This window comes from Notechis scutatus, chromosome 1, assembly GCF_049901735.1.
Source record: "Notechis scutatus isolate UNSWTSFEM ecotype Mainland chromosome 1, rNotScu1.2, whole genome shotgun sequence".
Taxonomy (NCBI): Eukaryota; Metazoa; Chordata; class Lepidosauria; order Squamata; family Elapidae; genus Notechis; species Notechis scutatus.
In genome coordinates, this window is record NC_142009.1 from 277393535 (window position 1) to 277411343 (window position 17809).

The window sequence follows — 17809 nt, forward strand, 5'->3', positions numbered from 1 at the left end:
ACCTACAAGGTCCCTTCCAACTCTGATTATCTGTTATCTGTTATTATCTTATACAAATGACTCCGTTACTTGCTCCCCCACATTAAATCTTTTTCAGAACAGATGTTAACACAAGTACACCATGATTTCCAGTTACAGTGGAGAAAAGCAAGGAAATCACTTAAAGAAGTTGCATTTGTTAATAGAATATAAATTTGAGGTGTGTTTTTATTAACAATTTGGAGAACTTTCCCGTTACTATTTCTATCAAAAACTATATATGGGAAGATTTTACTCATCTTGTAAGGTCTTATTTTTTAAAATCTATTATGGTTACAGGTTAAATTTGATATCAAATGGAACGTTCTGTAACTCAAATCACACATTGAGTCCATTTACTGAAATACTAATTTTAGCAATAATAAATTTATATTATCATGCAAGCTTTGTTATCTGTAAAAACTGCAAGATCATGAATCTAAATTGTAACACAAGAAACCACACTAAAAGTTTGCAGTAGCAAGAAGGTATCTTCATTATTTGAAAAAAAAATAAAATTCAAACTTTGTCATCACATAAAAACATGACATATGTAATAAACATATTTACACTTCTGTTTCTGATTATAAATATACATTATATACAAAATAATGTTACAAAATGTAGAAAGTTCAGTGCTTCTGATTTTTACTTTAAATTATTGAAATGCTAGGCTTCAAAATAAACTACAGACAGACACTAATATAAACCATATTATTGATTTCTGAAGCTCCTCTTCACAATGGTCTTGTGTGGTCAGACCAAAATGTCAGTAGTGAACATGCCAAGCAAGAATTTGATTGCACAGTTCAAGGCTGGAGATGGATTAATCCAGCCTGGGATTTTCAAGGTCAGGAACATTGCTCTTCCATCACAAAAAACACGATCCCAACTTCCTTGAATGAAAATTTGCTTCCTCTCTCTGCTTCCGCCATATTCTCTTTCCCACAGTACTTGTTTATCGCTATGAACAGCACTTCCTATCTGAAATGTCTATTATTATTGCTGTAAATGTACAAGAGAGTCTATATCAATTCTGAATTTCCAGTTCAGAACTGCTCCTTTGGATTCAAAAACTTAAGGATATTCCTTTCTTTGTAGCAAAGTGAAGAAAGAAACAGAGCAAACTAAGGGCTTTAAAGTTCCCCCTTGCCACGTAATGGATTTCACCACCACCATCACCAAAGTCCCCTTTGTAGCTTAGTCTCTGTTAGGTGTTTAGAAAAAAAAATATCAACTTAATCAGTGTGGGAGTTTCTGCAGCAAGTAATAGAAAGACAGGATCATAAACGTTTGCCTGGTACAATCTTCCAGATTATCTACAGTCGAAAGGTGGCACCAGATGGAGATCTCCAAGAGAAAAATCCTCTCCTTATACATGTAACACAGAAAAACACACTTCTGTTTATGGTGACTAGTAGTGCAAAGGTCATGAAAACAGCTGATTGATTTTAAACGCACTTATAAGGCTTTCAGGGAGCTCTGGGTTTCAGTTTCCTCTTATGAAAGAGAAAAGTCATCATTCTCTCTCGGGTCAGATTATGTCTGGGGAAATCGCTGTGATTCACAAAAAGAACAAATCCCAGTTACTGCTCAGTTCACCAAACCAGTATCCAAGGAGGCAAAATGCCAATTCAGTAGCCTTGTTCCTTAAGTTGTCTGTGAGTAATAAATGGTGAGGGGGGAAAGAAGGGGTTAAATACAGGCGCAACAAGAGTGGCTGAAAGCCACTCCTGGACAATACTGCTTGGGTGCTGGAGGGGGAAAGGCTGATGAGTCTTGATTTGGGTTCTCTAGATTCTCAGATACACATTTAGGCACTTCCAAATCCAGAAAAAAAAAATGTGACATTTATTCTGTATCCTTTTTCTGCATAGAAAAATATGTTTCTTCATTCTTCTCACAGTGATGTTGATTAACTCTGTGATAATGTCAAGGGCCTTTATGCTGACAGGCACCTTTCAAGACTTAAGTTCTGGAAAGTCATACAACTGTCCATGAGCAACTGGCATGTCCTTTCAAAGTTTACTACGAGACGTCTTCGTCTCTCCCCTGCTAGTAGTCAGTTACATTCCTCCTATTAGACTTCAAAATAAGGAAACAGGGGGCAAAAAGGTATATTGCATCTTTTAAATTCACAGTCTGTCCAGTTCACCCACTTTCATCCACTCTTCCTCTTGAGAGCAGCAAATTGCATATAATAAAAAAAAAAAAAACCACCAAGTCCAATCCAATTTTGAATTGTAAACAATGTAGTAAAATGTCCACTTCGTGGCATCTCTAGAACTCTAGAACTGAGGTGAAAACAGAACAGCCTTCACTTTTATACCTGCCACAAACATAGGTGAGAGAGAAACAGATTTCAATTAATCCAATATAAAAGTAAAATTAAACATAATAGATATAATACAATCATTAACCTAAATAGTTTGAATGTACTATTTTAATAACAGAGGGAGGATCTTTATGATCTGTAAGTTCAATTTCACCTGTGTAACTCTTTAAGTCAAATCTTAGAGTCAATGCTTTAATTTGTTGAATTCTTGTGTCCTTATTACCTATGCTCTGATTTAGAACCTTAAATTCAAAGATGGTGTTGTGTAACAGTGTTATTTCTGATCACACAAGGTTTCCTGGTTTCCCCTAATTTCCTCTTTCTGCTTTGACCTTCTTGGGTCACATCCCTTGCAATTCTGAAGATCCCCCCAATTACCATCCTCAACTTTTCATGGGTTACAGGATCCCACACAGGAGCATGGAAAAAATTATTCCATGATCACAGAATTTGAATTTAATACTTTGTTGAATAATTTATTGGGGTGATAGCAATATTTTAAATTTTCTATTTTTGTAACCTTCTATGTAATTTGTCACATGTATATGCCTGTCTACGTTAAAAACACCAAGTTGCATTGCTCATTTTTCGTTCTGAATGTCACATTTCTGAACATTATTCAGAGCAAAGATCACATTTCTGTAGGCAATGTACGTACCTCTGTAGCTATAATACATTCATTCCTCTCTTCTGTTATTACAAAAACAGACTGGTACATTGAATCCCTTGGAGAGCATATTGCTGATATTCTACATTCTGGCTTTTCACTGTTGAAAAATAAAATACATGTTGAAAATTCAGAACCAATGTCAAAGCTTTATATTGCAAGATGTGAAAAAAGGATATTTTAGGAAAGTTGTGGTTGAAAGAAAAAAAGGCACTGGCATGAGAGACAGCAGATAATAAGAGCAACCAGTTCCCAGGCACTTATGGTTTCTATCAATACCCCTTGTTATATTTGACAAATCAACAGCTGTGAACTTAGACACACTTAAGACTAAAACTTGTTTCTCTTTTCAAAACACAAGATCAATAAGAATAAGGAGTAGGTGTACTCATCATTGAATGTCCTTGAGTTTACCTTTCATATACAAAAAAGTGACTGCAAAGGACTAATTAAAAGGAAAACACTTATTTTTTTTAAATAAAAAGACTGTCTAAACATGTGATATACTGTAGCCCAGCTCAAATTACAGGAATTTCTTGAAGGAGTAACATTGTAGAATGTAGACTTTGGGAACTTTTGTAATATGGAAAACTCCTATTTAAACCTACACATAATCAAAATGATGAGATTAGAACAATAGTAAGAAAAACTAGAGACAGCAGTTCAGATTATTACTCTGGAAAATAGATTAACCTCCCTTCAGTGTTAAAAAGAGGATAGAATTTCACCAAATTTGGTTTACAGATAGTCCTTGACTTATGGAAGTTGGCTTAATGCCTGTTTGAAGTTATAATAGACTTCAGAAACCTACTTACACCCCACCCTCAAAGTTACAATTGTTGTGCATAACCCTGTAATCGCTTTACTCACATTTTGGGCACTTGGCACTTAGGTCACATTTATGACCAATTTTAAGATCTTACAGTCATGTGACTTTGATTCGCAACATTTTTTGCCATTTTTCAGCAGAAAACAGCAAAAAATACCCAGTGGATATACAGGATTTGCTTAACGACCACATGATCCGCTTAATGATCAAATGATTTTCTGAAGGATCACAGTGACTCACTTTATGATCATAAAAACAATCATAAAATCAAGTCCATCCACTTTTCTGCAATGAAGGACAGGGAAGGGAGAGGTTTTTGTGAAATGAATACATCATCCCTTGTTTTATTCTAGTTCTGCTATGATCCAGGGAAGTAGTGAGTTTCTATTCACAGCAGTATCGTTTCCAAACTAAGATGGGCTATAGTATAGTAATGCCATTATGTTAGCTTAAACAGAGATGGGATGAGGACCTAGAGAAAGAAGTACCAATAAAATGGTATTTAAAAACCAATATATTGGATTCAAGCTTATACAGAATATTTTCTCATGTCGGGATTATTTCTTGTTCTAATTAGAAAAATAAAGTATTTTCAAAACATGGCCAATTAGTTTTCTTGTAATAATGAAGAATTAGTATAATAATTAGCATACAAAAATTAAAAATATCAAAGACAGATATTTTCATCAATATTTTCAGACTCATTTGCTCCTATCTGAGACTTTTACACTAAAACACAACTTTTATTCTTCATAGTATTAACATTGCAAATAAATTCATCTTCTAAAGGAAATTTTCATACCTGCATAGCCAGAAAGGTGATTTCTCTCCTATACACTTCTCACTTTTAAGGTATTTATCTTCCTGAGGTCCTCTATTTGTCAGTTCTTTCACTAGGTTATAATCCAATGTATGGTTTTTAAGTTTGTAGTTTGATTTTTCCAGTACGCAATCAATTTCAAGGTCTTTATTTTTATTGGTGTTTTTAAGTTGAGAAGCTGGAATGAGATTTTCCTTCTGAAAGTCAGACACGTTGTTCATAGTTTCTGAATTTTGCTCTGGGTGTCTCTGCATCTGTCGGATAACAATGGCTATCATGCAGCACAGGATGAGGAGAGCTACTAACCCAACTCCCATGGATATAGCCACCCAGGGAATTGGCTTAGGAAGTGGTGGAAGGTTGCTTGGAAAGGGATTCATTGCAAATTCACAGTGGATACCAAAGAAGCCAGAGGGACAGTGGCAAGCAAAGCTTTTAGTATAAAGCCCAATGTAGCATGTCCCCCCATTTTGGCATGGTCCAGAAGAACAATCATCTCTAGTTCTAATTTCACAATTTTTGCCAGTGAAGCCTGGCAAGCAAGTACATTTGTAATCATGGGTAGCATCAAGATCTTGACATGATCCTCCATGGGAACAGGGATTTCTTGAACATCTGCTGGTGTATATCTCACACGTCTGACCAGAGAAGCCTGGACGGCAGCGACATACATGCTGTTGGCCCATTACAAAACACTGCCCACCTACAGAAGGGAAAAATCCTTTTTAGTGCTCACAAAGCATTGGAATGATTACAATAGTGCAGAGTAGGAATGTCCAGCTACAAACTAACACCAAGCTAGAATACTCAACTTTGGAAATAACTATTTAAAACAAACCAGAATCCCCTTCCTGTTCCGTCTTAAACTTCTCTCCTCTTTGCATTTTTAAACAAAATCTTCAAAAAATGAGTACACATATAATTTGGTCCTACAGATTTGCTTCTATGATGTTTCTGTGTGTCCTGTGTATATTGTCTTGGTTTCAATAATCTGTTACTGAGCCTGCTTCCTATCCTACACAATTAAAATGAACAAAGGCTCTCATGAGATGTAACTGTATTGCCTAAGGACTTTTTGGAGAGTTAAACTTAGTTTAGGGGAAAATAGGATAAGTGGCAGATCTATGATAGAATACAAAGTTGAGGGATATTTTATTCTAAACATCTTTCCTTGAAGTTCTTCAGTGAGGGTGGAATTAGAAATGAACATCCCGTTTCATTTAAAGACATGTTTATTTTAAAAAACCCACTTGTCCAAATTTAACAAAACTGTACATATGTTTTATTTGTTCCTTGACATGGCTACTATAGCCTAATAAATGAGAATTTTATATATGTACAAAGTTACAAACTACTCCTTTACCCCTGTTAATTATCTGTTAATTAAAAATATCTAAAAACATCCATGGAAGGTAAGGATTAGCATTTTGTCAACTTAGAAAATTCATAAGGAATGAAAATAAAACTGGTGTGCTATAAATTAAATTAGAAGCAAACTAAGGTTTCTTTCATGACCATCCTCAAAAATTAAGTCCTCTTCTTATGGCTTACCATTAGCACAGGGATTGTTGCTGCACCTGTCTACTTTTTTCTCACAATTGGATCCAGTAAATCCCATGGGGCAAAGGCATGCATAGCTAGTTCCTTTTTCTTTTTCCAGGCATGTTCCACCATTAAAACATGGAGACTCAAGACAAGTCAAGGTAGTATGCTCACAGTTAATGCCATCATATCCTGGGAGACATGTACATTTGTATTCGTTTCCTAAATCCTATAGGAGTAAGCAAACAATATATATAAATTTTAGTTTTATGAAACAGCAGTTGTTTTCAGACTACAGCTATTTTTGCATCTAAGTCAAAGCAAACAGAGACACATGAAGCTGGATTGCATGGGCACATATAACAGTTTAAAATAATTAATATACAAAAAACTGCCTAACAATGATATACTTATGGAGATCCAGAAACCAGTTATTAATGACTCCAATGATTCACACTTAAAAATAATCCTATGAAAAATAATTCATTGTATTTTATTTATATTAAGATTTGATTGTGATTTGATGACGGGTACATTATATTGTGTGCATTATATTGTTTGCTATGAATGTAAAGGTAAAAATTCTAAGGTTCTGTTAATCAGAAAAATGGATACCTTAATGTTACATGACAGTACTTAACACTAAATTCCTATCAATGTGAACTGCAGGAGAGAAATGTTTTTATGCTCAGTTTATCCTTGACAATTGCTATAAATTATATATTTAGCTAATATTAAATATTCAAAATGAATACTGCTGTAAGAATAGTAAATTGGGTACTCAGAATAACCTCTATTGTCCTTTCAAATACAAATTATTGGTGATAACATCCTTCAGGTGTTGGGGTGTCACTATTCCCTCTATTAATTCTATGCTGCACAACAGAATCACAGTATATGCAGGAACTGTTGATTTAAAAAAAAAATCTGCAGGTTTTCAAACTAGTGAAATAAAATTGGACTAAAATATGACTGACATAAAATATGAAAGATCCCATGTAGACTGAAGGAGGTGCACACAAAGACAGAGTTATTGTCACGGTAGTAGCACCTTTCTGAGTGCGAGGAAAATAGTTGTAATAGGAACTGTGGTTTGTGTGTACAGCTCCCAAGGCTTTCTGCAACACAACAAGAATGCCTTCATTTTTGCACCATTTAAATTTGCAATACTTTTTGCAGGCCAGAGTATTTCTTTGCCATTTTCCTTCCCCAATAATTAGGAAGAAACTCCAAGATGGTTCACATCACTAAGTCTTTGGCATGAAGCTTTGGGGTAAGCAATGGCTGTTGGAGAGACTCCTATTTCATCCTATCTCCTGGCTTCTGGGATTTTTCTCTCTCCAGAGGTCATCTTGAAACTATCTGCACAATGGCAATTTGTATTTTTCCCCCCTTGTGGCAAAACAAAACAGGTGAGGAAATGAAGAAAATTTGGAAAGCATTAGCGAAAGTGGCAACTGTGCTCTGCCACTGCCCAATTCTGCAAAATGGAGACTATTCCATACAGCTCTGGAAGATCCTTGGCAGCCAGAAAATGAAGACAGTAATGGAGTTGTATGAGTGGATTGGGAAGGCTTGAGGGCAAGCACAGTGGCTGTGGGGGATATGTCAATTTGACAGTATATTGTTATCAATATATATTAACATAACTTCATGGGTGCAATCCTGCTATCCTTGAAAAGGGAACTGGATAAAATAATAACGCCATTTTTACTTTTATAAATTAACTATTAGCATATAATTTGTCCTTACTTTGCAACTACCCCCATTTTTGCAGGGGCTGCTATCACATTCACTAATATTCCTTTCGCAGTCCTTGCCAGTGAATCCCTCTTTGCAAGAGCAAGTGTAGCTTCCTTGACCAGTGTTCATGCAAGTGGCTCCATTTTTGCAAGGTCTGTGATGGGTACAATAATTCAGATCTGACAAGAAACAAAGCACAGAAGAAAACTATCAGTCAATGAGACAGAGAAGACACTGCAAAGAAGAAACATGAAAAGCACAGTAAGACATAATGAGTTGGGTCAAAATATATTTGCCTGATAGTTTGTTGTTTAGCTGTATATGCCTTCACTACTGTTTACTGGGACTACAGAAAATGACTAAAATAAACAAACTTGTCCAAGGTTATTACTTCAGTTATTTTTACTCTTTTATTCTTCACCTTGCCAACAAGGGAAATGTGAACATTTTCCAATCATAGATAAGTAAATTAAATAATTAAACAAAAGACACATGAACAAATAAAGCAAGCAGGCACGCACGCATAAGGAACAGTTTAGTTTTGAAGTCTTCATTTTTGCCCTAGATCAAATCCCAATATATAAAGAGACAAGGAAATAGAGAGACAAACAGCAGTTAGTGCAATTAGCATATCCAAGGTGAGATGGCATCTGGATGGTGCCTTTAATAATGAAAACAGACAAGAAGCATTCCATCTGCTGGAGCAAATCTTAACAATAGAAGAGGACAGTCAAAGCTAACATAAATGTCTGTGTAGCTCCAAGGACGATTTAATTCTGAAAACTAACCTAAACTGGAAAAATTATATAAACATTAGAGTTACACCAGGAGCTATTTTTTACTTCTGTATATCTTGACTGATTTGCAATAATGGAATTTAAAGATTTAATTAAAAAAATACCATTGTTAGTATTTTTTTTCTTAGTATTGTCTGATTGGTTGCTTATTTTTTTATAATGTAAGACACTTAAGTCACATAACAAAGCTATGAATGCATCAGTCACTTTTCACATAAGCTTGATGTTGATTAGGACCAAGAAGAAATTAATGGACTAAGATGATCCCCTTGGTTTCCATGCCTGAAAGAGAGTTAGAACCTGGGTCTCCCTACTTCTACTCCAGCACTACCACCACACTGGCTCTCAAATGCCAACAATATCTGACTCATAAAAATCACCCTATGAGGTCATATATACTTCAACAGAACAAACTTTCCTTGATAATGTTTCCGGGTATATTTCAGAGTAGTTCAAAAGGATTGGACAAATACCGAGCCTTGCCTTTAGGACAAGCAAGCTACAAATGCTGTTTGATCACATGTTGCTCACCCCTGCAAATCATACTATAAATTGCTCTCAAACAAATATTTAGTACAAATAATAGCTTGATCAATTCACTTTGTTTTCTCTCAAATTCAGAGTTCAGACAACATACTACATCTTCTAAATTATCTGTTCCAGGTGATCATGCAAGCACAACCCTTTTCAGTCTTTCAAAATATCCAGGAAAATTAGGGTTATATGAACCTTGTTTGCTATAGATATAATAGTCTGATACAAGGAATAATAAGCAGCATTATTGTACCAGTCAACCTGATTCAAAGGGCAAACTGAATTAAAGAGGGTGACAGAGAGTATCTGAGACCAGTACAGATTGATCATTGGGAAAAAAAAGTTTTGAAAGCCAAGGAACTGAAATTGTCCTTGTCAATATCAGAACAATTGGAAGCATGGGATCTGAAATTAAAGGAAGTCTAGCAGAGAGAGCTCAACCCAAATACTTAGAAGATGAAGTGGAATTCAATCCCAGCTGTGAGAAAGGGAAGAAATTTATGGGATCTACAACAGTATTTTTCTGACCAAAAAATGTTTGCATCACCAAACTTGATTTAGAGTTTGTCAGAATGAGTATACTAACTTGAAGATTAGAGGCTTATCTGCACCATTATATTGTCCCATCATAATAGAAATGCCCTCCAATCATTTTTGGAGGATGACATCATCCTCAACTCCTTCCAGTGTGTTTTCCTGTTCCATGTTAAAAAGTATTGTTCTCCATCTTTTGCAACTCAAAAGCAGTTTGTCTGCTACACTTCACTTCCTTGTAGGCCAGTGGTTCTCAACCTGTGGGTCGTGACCCCTTTGGGGGTTGAACAACCCTTTCACAGGGGTCACCTAAGACCATCGGAAAACACATATTTTTGATGGTCTTCGGAACCGAGCCATAATTTTATGGTTGGGGGTCACCACAACATGAGGAACTGTATTAAAGGGTCGTGGCATTAGGAAGGTTGAGAACCACTGTTCTAGGCAATCCCTCACTCTTTGATTATTGCATGTAGTGACAGGAATATCCCCTTCACCTGGGTTTATGGTCACTGCCCTGCAGCTCCCTAACCTTGTCTGAGACATTAGAATTTAAAACAATTGTTCTCTGCATATCAGGCAAAGGTTAGCAACTGTTAGCAATGGTGGTCCAATAGTAGTGGTTATCTTTGCCTGATATGCAGAGAACAATTGTTTTAAATTCTAATGTGTATACAATATACAACATATGAACTATCTATTTTTCTGTGGGACTATGTTAAACAATGCACCACTGGAGTGTGCTTCTTTTTTTCCACCCAGTTCCCAAATGGCTCATTAATATTTAAGTTGTCTTAGAATCCAGTCAGCATCAGCATGGAATAGGAACACTTCAAGGGGGTAGCTTGTATATGATTTAGAACCATGTTTCCCAGATCTGGCAAATTTAAGATGTGTGGACTTCAACTCCCAGAATTACCCTTGCCAGCATGTTGGCTAGGAAATTCTAGGAGTGTTGAAGTCCCCACATCTTAAAGTTGCCATTGTTGGGAAACGCCGCCTTAAAATACAGTTCAGCTTTGGAATAGACTTTGGTAGAAAATTGCAATTGCTAATTAACCCATGACTATGCCCATGGCATGAACATAAATTTTAAGAAATTATCCATGGTAGAAAAATAACTTGGATTGTAAATGGAAGCACATATCAATCATCTTGAAAAATGTATCATTTTTTTAGCTAAGGACAAGTCATATAATTGTGCCAAAAGTGTCATTTTAAAAAGAATCTTTAATAGTTTATTAAAATATAAAGTTAAACTTGTTGTATAAAGTTATTTCCTTAGATAACATAGGTCCTTATTGAGTCTGTTGCTTTTAATGGAAGTTTTTGACAGAAATGTGGACAACTTAGTTATGCTCAAAAGTATATATTTATATTAATATAAAAGTTTATATTAAGTATATAAACATACTTAATCTGCTTATAGAATTAACTACTATTCTGAGTTCTCCTAATTTTGATATAAATCGTGGGCTACATTCATATCATATATTAAACTGCAAAAAAAAAATCCATCAAAATTAACACTAACCAAGATTAACATGTTGTATGAATGCAGCCATTCAATCTTTTACTCACTTGGCTAAGGCAGTTATATAAATACAGCTCAGATAGAATTTTTGTTGTGGGAGAAGGCTGAATGCTCAACATCTCTATTTTAAAGAAATGAGATTATATACAGCTTTGGTCAACTGTTCAAATAGTGGAACTTTCCCTTCCTTGCCTCCCTGCAGGCAGCAGCAACCCTACATATGCTTCACAGGATTCCCACTTCCAGGACATAGCTGGGAGCCAAGGAAAACCAGGCTCCCATCCCATCCGTTCTCTTACTTAGATCCCATCCAAAATATTTTTAGAAGGCATATTGTTAATAGAGAAAATGAAAGAAGGAACACTTGTCATCACTTTTATCCACTATCCACTAACCTTGATCACAGAACAGGCCACCCCAGCCTTCATCACATAAGCATTTTCCTGGTTTTGTACACGTACCATGACGACAGCCCACATGAGGAACGCATTCGTCACAATAGTGGCCCCGCCAACCACTACGACAACTGGAAAGAAATGGAGAAGTTTTAAGATACCTGCAACAACATTTAGTCCCAAGAAAGACAAAGGTTTATGCATGATGACAAGTGGAAGGGGGGAAAAAACCCTGGGATTTATACTTGAATTTTGGCTCTCAAGTTTAATACTTACATGCATTCTCCTGGATTTCTGCAAAATCCACTTTTTTCTGAACACCCAGCTAAACACATGGCTAGAAAAAAAAAGATTCAAAACTTCTTTCAAGGATGACTTTAATGCATTTGAAAATATACTTAATCTGTGTTCTGTTTTTTCCCCCTGTGAACTCAGTAGAATTTGTCCTCCCCCCACTTTTCATTTTTATAACAACTCTGACAAGTCAATAGCTGAGTAAGGGTATGATTTGTAGTTTTATCCTGGGGGAAAAGCAGGGGAGGGCTTTAGTGCAAAATTTTAGTTTTGCACTAAAATTGAAGTCCCAAAGGTGGTTCTCAAAAGGCAGCTGGATTTTTTTTTGTTTGTTTCTTTTCCTCGAAAACAGTTCACTTTTCATCCAAGAAACTTGTGGAATATTACTGTGCTGTGCTCAGAATTATGTCCGTCACCACAGAGCTCCTGAAGAGTTTTGTTCTACATAAAACTGAGTACTTACATGCAAATTGTAAATCCTACACTGCATTTGATTTTTCTGTAAAGATATCTTCAAAAAACACAGCACCTGTATTGCTAGTAAATATAGATTTCCTTCAGCCCCGAGACAGTACTGTTTTCACAACAAACACAGACTTGATTTCCTCAACCCAGCTAAGCAGAACTTGGTTGTAAACTGTACAATTTCAGCAACAGCACTACAGCCACTAGCTTTAGAAGACTGGTGAGAACAGGACTGCCCACTTAGACTTTAGCTCTAAATCTAAATGTTTTTAGCAATCAAAGCGAAAAAGCCCAAAGTACAACTGTCTTCTTGGTTAGGAATATTTAAGAAACAGCCTACATATCTTTCTGTAGCAAAATATCAACAGTGTTAACTTCAATGCAATAGAACATCCTACATGGCTGAATCCAAATCCTCCTTATCCCCAATGAAACTCCTTGAATGAAGCAACTAGACTGTCTTTTTGTTGAGGAGGAAGAAAATGTTTTGCTTATCATCCAAGAAGCTTCATCAGTTGTGATGTGGGGGATAGCAATAGCAATAGCACTTAGCTTTATATGGACTTAGCACTTAGACCATACAGGACTTACAACAATCCATTTAGTGACTCCTCAAAGTTACAATGGGCATGAAAAATGGGACTTATCACAATTTTTCAGTTACAACCTTTGCAGCATTCCCATGATCATGCGATCAAAATTCAGACGCTATTTACAACCGTTGCTGTGTCCCAACAGGCATGTGATCAACTTTTGCGACCTTCTGGCAAGCAAAATCAATGGGGAAGCCAGATTCACTTAACAACCGTGTTACTAAGTTAGTAATTGCAGTGATTCACTTAACAACCGTGGCAAGAAAGGCCGTAAAATGGGGGCAAAATTCACTGAACCAATGTCTCACCTAACAGCAGAAATTCTGAGCTCAATTGTGGTTGTAAGTTGAGGACTACCTGTAGACTTATATGGACTTAGCCCTTAGGCAATAGCTGGAAGGACAGGTACTGTCCTTCCAGTACTGATGGAGCTTCTTGGATGAGAAGCCAAACATTTCCTTTAAACAGATTAAATAGATTAACAGAGTTGGAAGGGACTTTGTAGGTCATCTAGTCCAACCCCCCCCCCAAAAGCAGGAGACCCTACACCATTTCTGACAGATGGCTTCTTCTTCAAGGAAACAAGAAACCCAGTCCAGTTGCCTTTTGAAAAAGCACCTTTGAGACAGCTATATGACCTGGATGGCTGAGAATCTCCACAGCCATCCTTCCAACCCCCACAACGGTCAGAGTGAAAGTCCCTCCCGCGCGCGCTTCCCTGGAGACCGACAGCAGGCGGGCCCGCGCTTTCTTCCTCCCCCTCCCGCCCTCTCTGCACGCGCCGACGGCAGCGTTGTAGCCACGCGCAAGCACCAGGGGGAGCTCTTTCCCCTCGCCTGGCGCTTCCCGCCGGCTACTCGTCCGCGAACTGGGAGGGGGGGAGAGCGGAAAGTTACTCACCCTCCGTACAGTAGTCTCCAGTCCAGCCCGCCATGCAGACGAAGCTGCCGTCAGGTTGGCAAACGTAGTGTCCGAAGTGGTCGTCCCGACTCCTGCAGATACGAGAGCAGTTGTCCCCGTAGTAGTGCTCGTTGCAGATCACTCGGTAGGAGTAGCTGAGCTTGGCGCGCTGGTTGCTCTGCTCGTCTTGGGACCAGTCCTCGCCCACCGCCAGCGAGCGCTGGATCGCCATTTGGCTGATGAGCCATTTCCGAGCTGGGATCTCGGAGCCTGCGAAGGATACATTTGTCATCTAGAAGCAACCATAGTGCGCTCCCCCTTCCAGGAGACGCCGCTTTCCCCCAATTTTCCACTTTTACTTGTACAATGGCTCCAAACTCCTCGGCATTTCTCCCACATTGATCCCTAGAAGGACATCCGACCAGGAGTGTCTTTACCAACTGCATCACTGGCAGCAGTACAAGAGGAAATTATCCTTACATTCTCCACGCTGAGAGTTGCTTCTCTCTCTTAACTTCTCCCTCTCGAAGTTAAGTTATAGCAACTCTTCCAGTAACAAGTGGCAATTCCCCTCAGAATTCCCTCATAAGGTACCCAGCTCCGGAGCTGCTTTACTAATATAGTAGAGCTACTCTGCCATTAAACAGAGTGCATGCTTCAAGAGCTGGGAAGGCACGAAGCAGTGTTGAAATCTAGCTTGTCCTGCATCCTTCCAATAGAAGACAGTGAACCCTTATTAGCAATGCCAATGCCAACCCATGCTGGCTACAGTTCCTTTTGTCCTTTCCCTTGATGAATAACATATGGTGGGGCAGCCTTAGTCATATTACATTACCCTGACAATGCTGCTAACACATTGTTTTAATTTATTAGAACTATTTGCCAATTATACTTCGCCTTGTATGCCTTCTCCAGGGTCATCTGTAACACTCCCCTAGTGTCCAGATTTTATGCAACATGCTCCATCATTTGATGCCTTCGGTTTTGCTTTTTTGAAAAAAGTTTTCCAAATGGGATGTCTAATATAATTTAAAATGAAGAGTCTGAAATCCTGGTAATCCAATCTTTGTGATTTCCAAATAAAAAGAATCAACAGTTTATCCATGGCAGTTGTGGGAAAATGCTACTATTGTGATTAAATTCCAAGAGTGGGGAAACTCCTTATAGTTCAAGCAACAATAGTCTGTAAAACGTTTCTTGTTCACAATAGAAATATATAAAATTCATGAAATATGCAGGACTCAGCTACTTGATTGCAGTTATTTTAGAGAAAGGAATAAAGAGTCCCTATTTTTTTTTTAAATAAAGCCAGTATTTTAAATTGCGTTTAGTATCCACTTTTCTCACAGAGACGCTTTCAAAATAAGAGCTGTGCTGCTGTTGAAATATCCTTTTCCTTTATGTCAGAAAAACATCCCAAAGCCATTATTCCTTTTCCAAAGGGCGGAATTTGAAAAAGGTGTAAAATACAGGAAAAGGCAGTCAGGACTTCTTGGCAGCCTTGTCGTTTTCTCACCAAAGAGCTCCTTTCTTTCCCACGCCAAAAATAAACGGGAGGAAACACAATTGTGTGGAGATTAAGTCGAGGACAAAAATCAAAGCAAAACCGATCAAGATGTAGGGAACACAGCTCTGGCTTGCAAACTAAAACAAGCACCAAAACGATATCCTAAAATTCTATCTGCGCTCAGATGTATTTATTTAGCTTTTAGTGACAGCTGTTTTGGAACAATACCTAAAAAAAATTAACTATTTTCTGGGAGTTATTTTCAATGTACAGTAAAGTAAGGTAGCACACGGCTTCCCCCTAGCGACCGCCGAGAGACATAAGGTATTCACCTGTTGGATAATAACCTTCAGGGGCATGCCAGGCTTCAATAATCAGCGAGAAAGTTCCCTGTTGGACGAAAAGAAGCAGTGAGAGAAAGCGGCGACTGGAGGGGATCGGAAAGGGGCTGTGTAGGGCTTGGGGAACCCAACTATTTGCAATTTCTCTAACGGCAGGTCATCTTTCTCTCGCTATCCCTCCACAGCCCCGGGATGCGCGCTGCGAATGCCATTCCCGTTTTGACATTTTCGCTCGACCCACGCATTTCTAAATGCCTTTGGACCACGCGGCGGCAGGTTTTTGGCAGGACGCGGAGCGAAGGAGAAGGCAAGATTACCGCAGCGACGCGCCTTTGCCTCTCGGCCAGCCGGGCAGCGCCCTCCCCTTTAGCTGCTTCCTCCCCTTCCTCCTCCTCCTCCTCCCCCCCTCCCCCGTTCCAGGTCTCTTGGAGGTGAGCTCTCACCGGCCAGGTAAAGTTAAACGGCAACTTGATGGGACTGCCGAAGCCCTCCGTCTCTTTGATGGCGAAAGAGTTGGTTCCCAGCACCGGGGTGGTGAGGGTCCCGAAGGTACAGGCGCCCGGGGAGATAACCGCCTGGAAGTGCTTCAAGCAAACGCGAAAGAAGGTCCTGCAGCCGGCCCCGCACGACTCTCCGCTGGCCAGGAAGCCCTGCCCGTTGACGAACTCGCGCAACTCCAGCTGGAAGACGCCGGAGCCGCAGACCCGCTGCACAAAGAGGAGAGACACACAAAGAGCCCGGTCAGAGCTTGCCTCCCCCCCCCCCCCCCACGCCGGCCGAGCCTTCGCGCCTCCCCCCGCCCCGGCCTGGCCCGGCCGCCGGCTGGGCCATTACCTGCAGCGGGAGCGCCAGAGCCAGCGCAAAGCCCAAGAGACGCAAGGCGGCCATCCTCCTCGGGTGCTCGCGGGAACTGACGGCGTCCACCTTCTGCTGCTGCTGCTGCTGCGCTGGCGTCCTCGCCTTGTTATTCCTCGGGGCTTGCAAAGATGCGTCTCTGGCCTCGGCCCCAAAGTCGTCGCCCGCAGGTCGCCCCGTGCAGCGGCTTCTCCCTTCCCGAACACGCCCCAAACTTCGGCGCGGGAGGAGGGCAGGCGGCGGGTATAAATCCAGCTCTTGAAGCCAGCCGCGGAGGAAAAGATTCGCCGACGGCCGCCTTTCGATACACTCCAGAGGCGGGCAAGAGGGAGAGGCGGTGGGGTCCCCGGGGCCGCGGCGTGCTGGTACCGGTAGCTCCTCTTTCCCCGACCTCGCCGCGCTCGCTCAGCAAGTAGGCGACTCGCTTCCTTTCAGCTGCATATATAGCTGTGCAAGCTCATTATGTAAACTGCCAGTCAGACGCCGGAGATCCCTCCCACTTTTCATCTTTCTGGAATTGGAGTCAAATGTGTGGCCTTCAGCCCGCAGATCCAGAATGGCTGGGGGTGGCCGGGGGACTCGTGTCCGTCCCCGTCCCCCCCACCTCCCCAGTTCTCACCCCGAGGAATCCAGCTGATCGTTCGCCAGCCCAGCCTTCGTGGGCTTGCTCCTTCTTGAGGCTGGCTACTTGAGGGAGGGAGGGAAGACCAGCCAAGGGCAGAGGTGTGGGGGGGGGGGGGAAGCACGGGTCAGTGTGGTCTTGCCTATTCCCGTTCCGTTTCCCGGGAAAGTGGATCCATTTGGAACTATAGTGCGGTTCCGCCAGATAGGTGCGTCTCTACCTGTAGGTGCAGCGCCCGCGCCCCTGCTAGGAGGAACGAAGCGGGTCGACGGTTCTGCGAGGAAGACTCCCCACCTGCCCTTGCACGCATTGGCCGAACCTCCTGCGGGGCTTCCTACTCTTAGCAGCTCGAAGCTGCTGGGCTCGAAAGGAGCTCTAACCACTGCGCGTTCTCCTCTCCGGAGGGAAATTGGCAAGCGAAGCGAGGCTTGTCCTGCGAGCGCTGGGCAGCCCTTCGGAAGCGTTTGCGGGAGGAGGGAGCGGG

General features: G+C 40.3%; 1 protein-coding gene across 1 annotated transcript; it reads right to left on the minus strand.

The window, feature by feature from the left end:
• Nucleotides 1-492: 492 nt before the first annotated feature.
• Nucleotides 493-17254, minus strand: DLL4 (delta like canonical Notch ligand 4). The gene is made up of 11 exons (XM_026664587.2): nucleotides 16683-17254; nucleotides 16292-16555; nucleotides 15840-15897; nucleotides 14001-14270; nucleotides 12025-12085; nucleotides 11749-11879; nucleotides 7964-8133; nucleotides 6221-6440; nucleotides 4652-5372; nucleotides 3012-3120; nucleotides 493-2347 (listed from the first exon to the last, which is right to left on the minus strand). The coding sequence occupies exons 1-11, from the start codon at nucleotides 16734-16736 to the stop codon at nucleotides 2342-2344; spliced, it is 2064 nt and encodes a 687-aa protein (XP_026520372.2). The 5' UTR covers nucleotides 16737-17254; the 3' UTR covers nucleotides 493-2341.
• Nucleotides 17255-17809: the final 555 nt, after the last annotated feature.

What these genes read in the sequence shown, in the direction of transcription:
- DLL4 (XM_026664587.2), bottom strand. Translation starts at nt 16,736, where the DNA reads ATGGCCGCCTTGCGTCTCTTGGGCTTTGCGCTGGCTCTGGCGCTCCCG. An exon ending in CTCTGGCGCTCCCGCTGCAG is followed by an intron (nt 16,556 to 16,682) that starts GTAATGGCCCAG and finishes CTCTTTGTGCAG; the next exon opens with CGGGTCTGCGGCTCCGGCGT. An exon ending in CAACAATCCCTGTGCTAATG is followed by an intron (nt 5,373 to 6,220) that starts GTAAGCCATAAG and finishes TCCCTTCTGTAG; the next exon opens with GTGGGCAGTGTTTTGTAATG.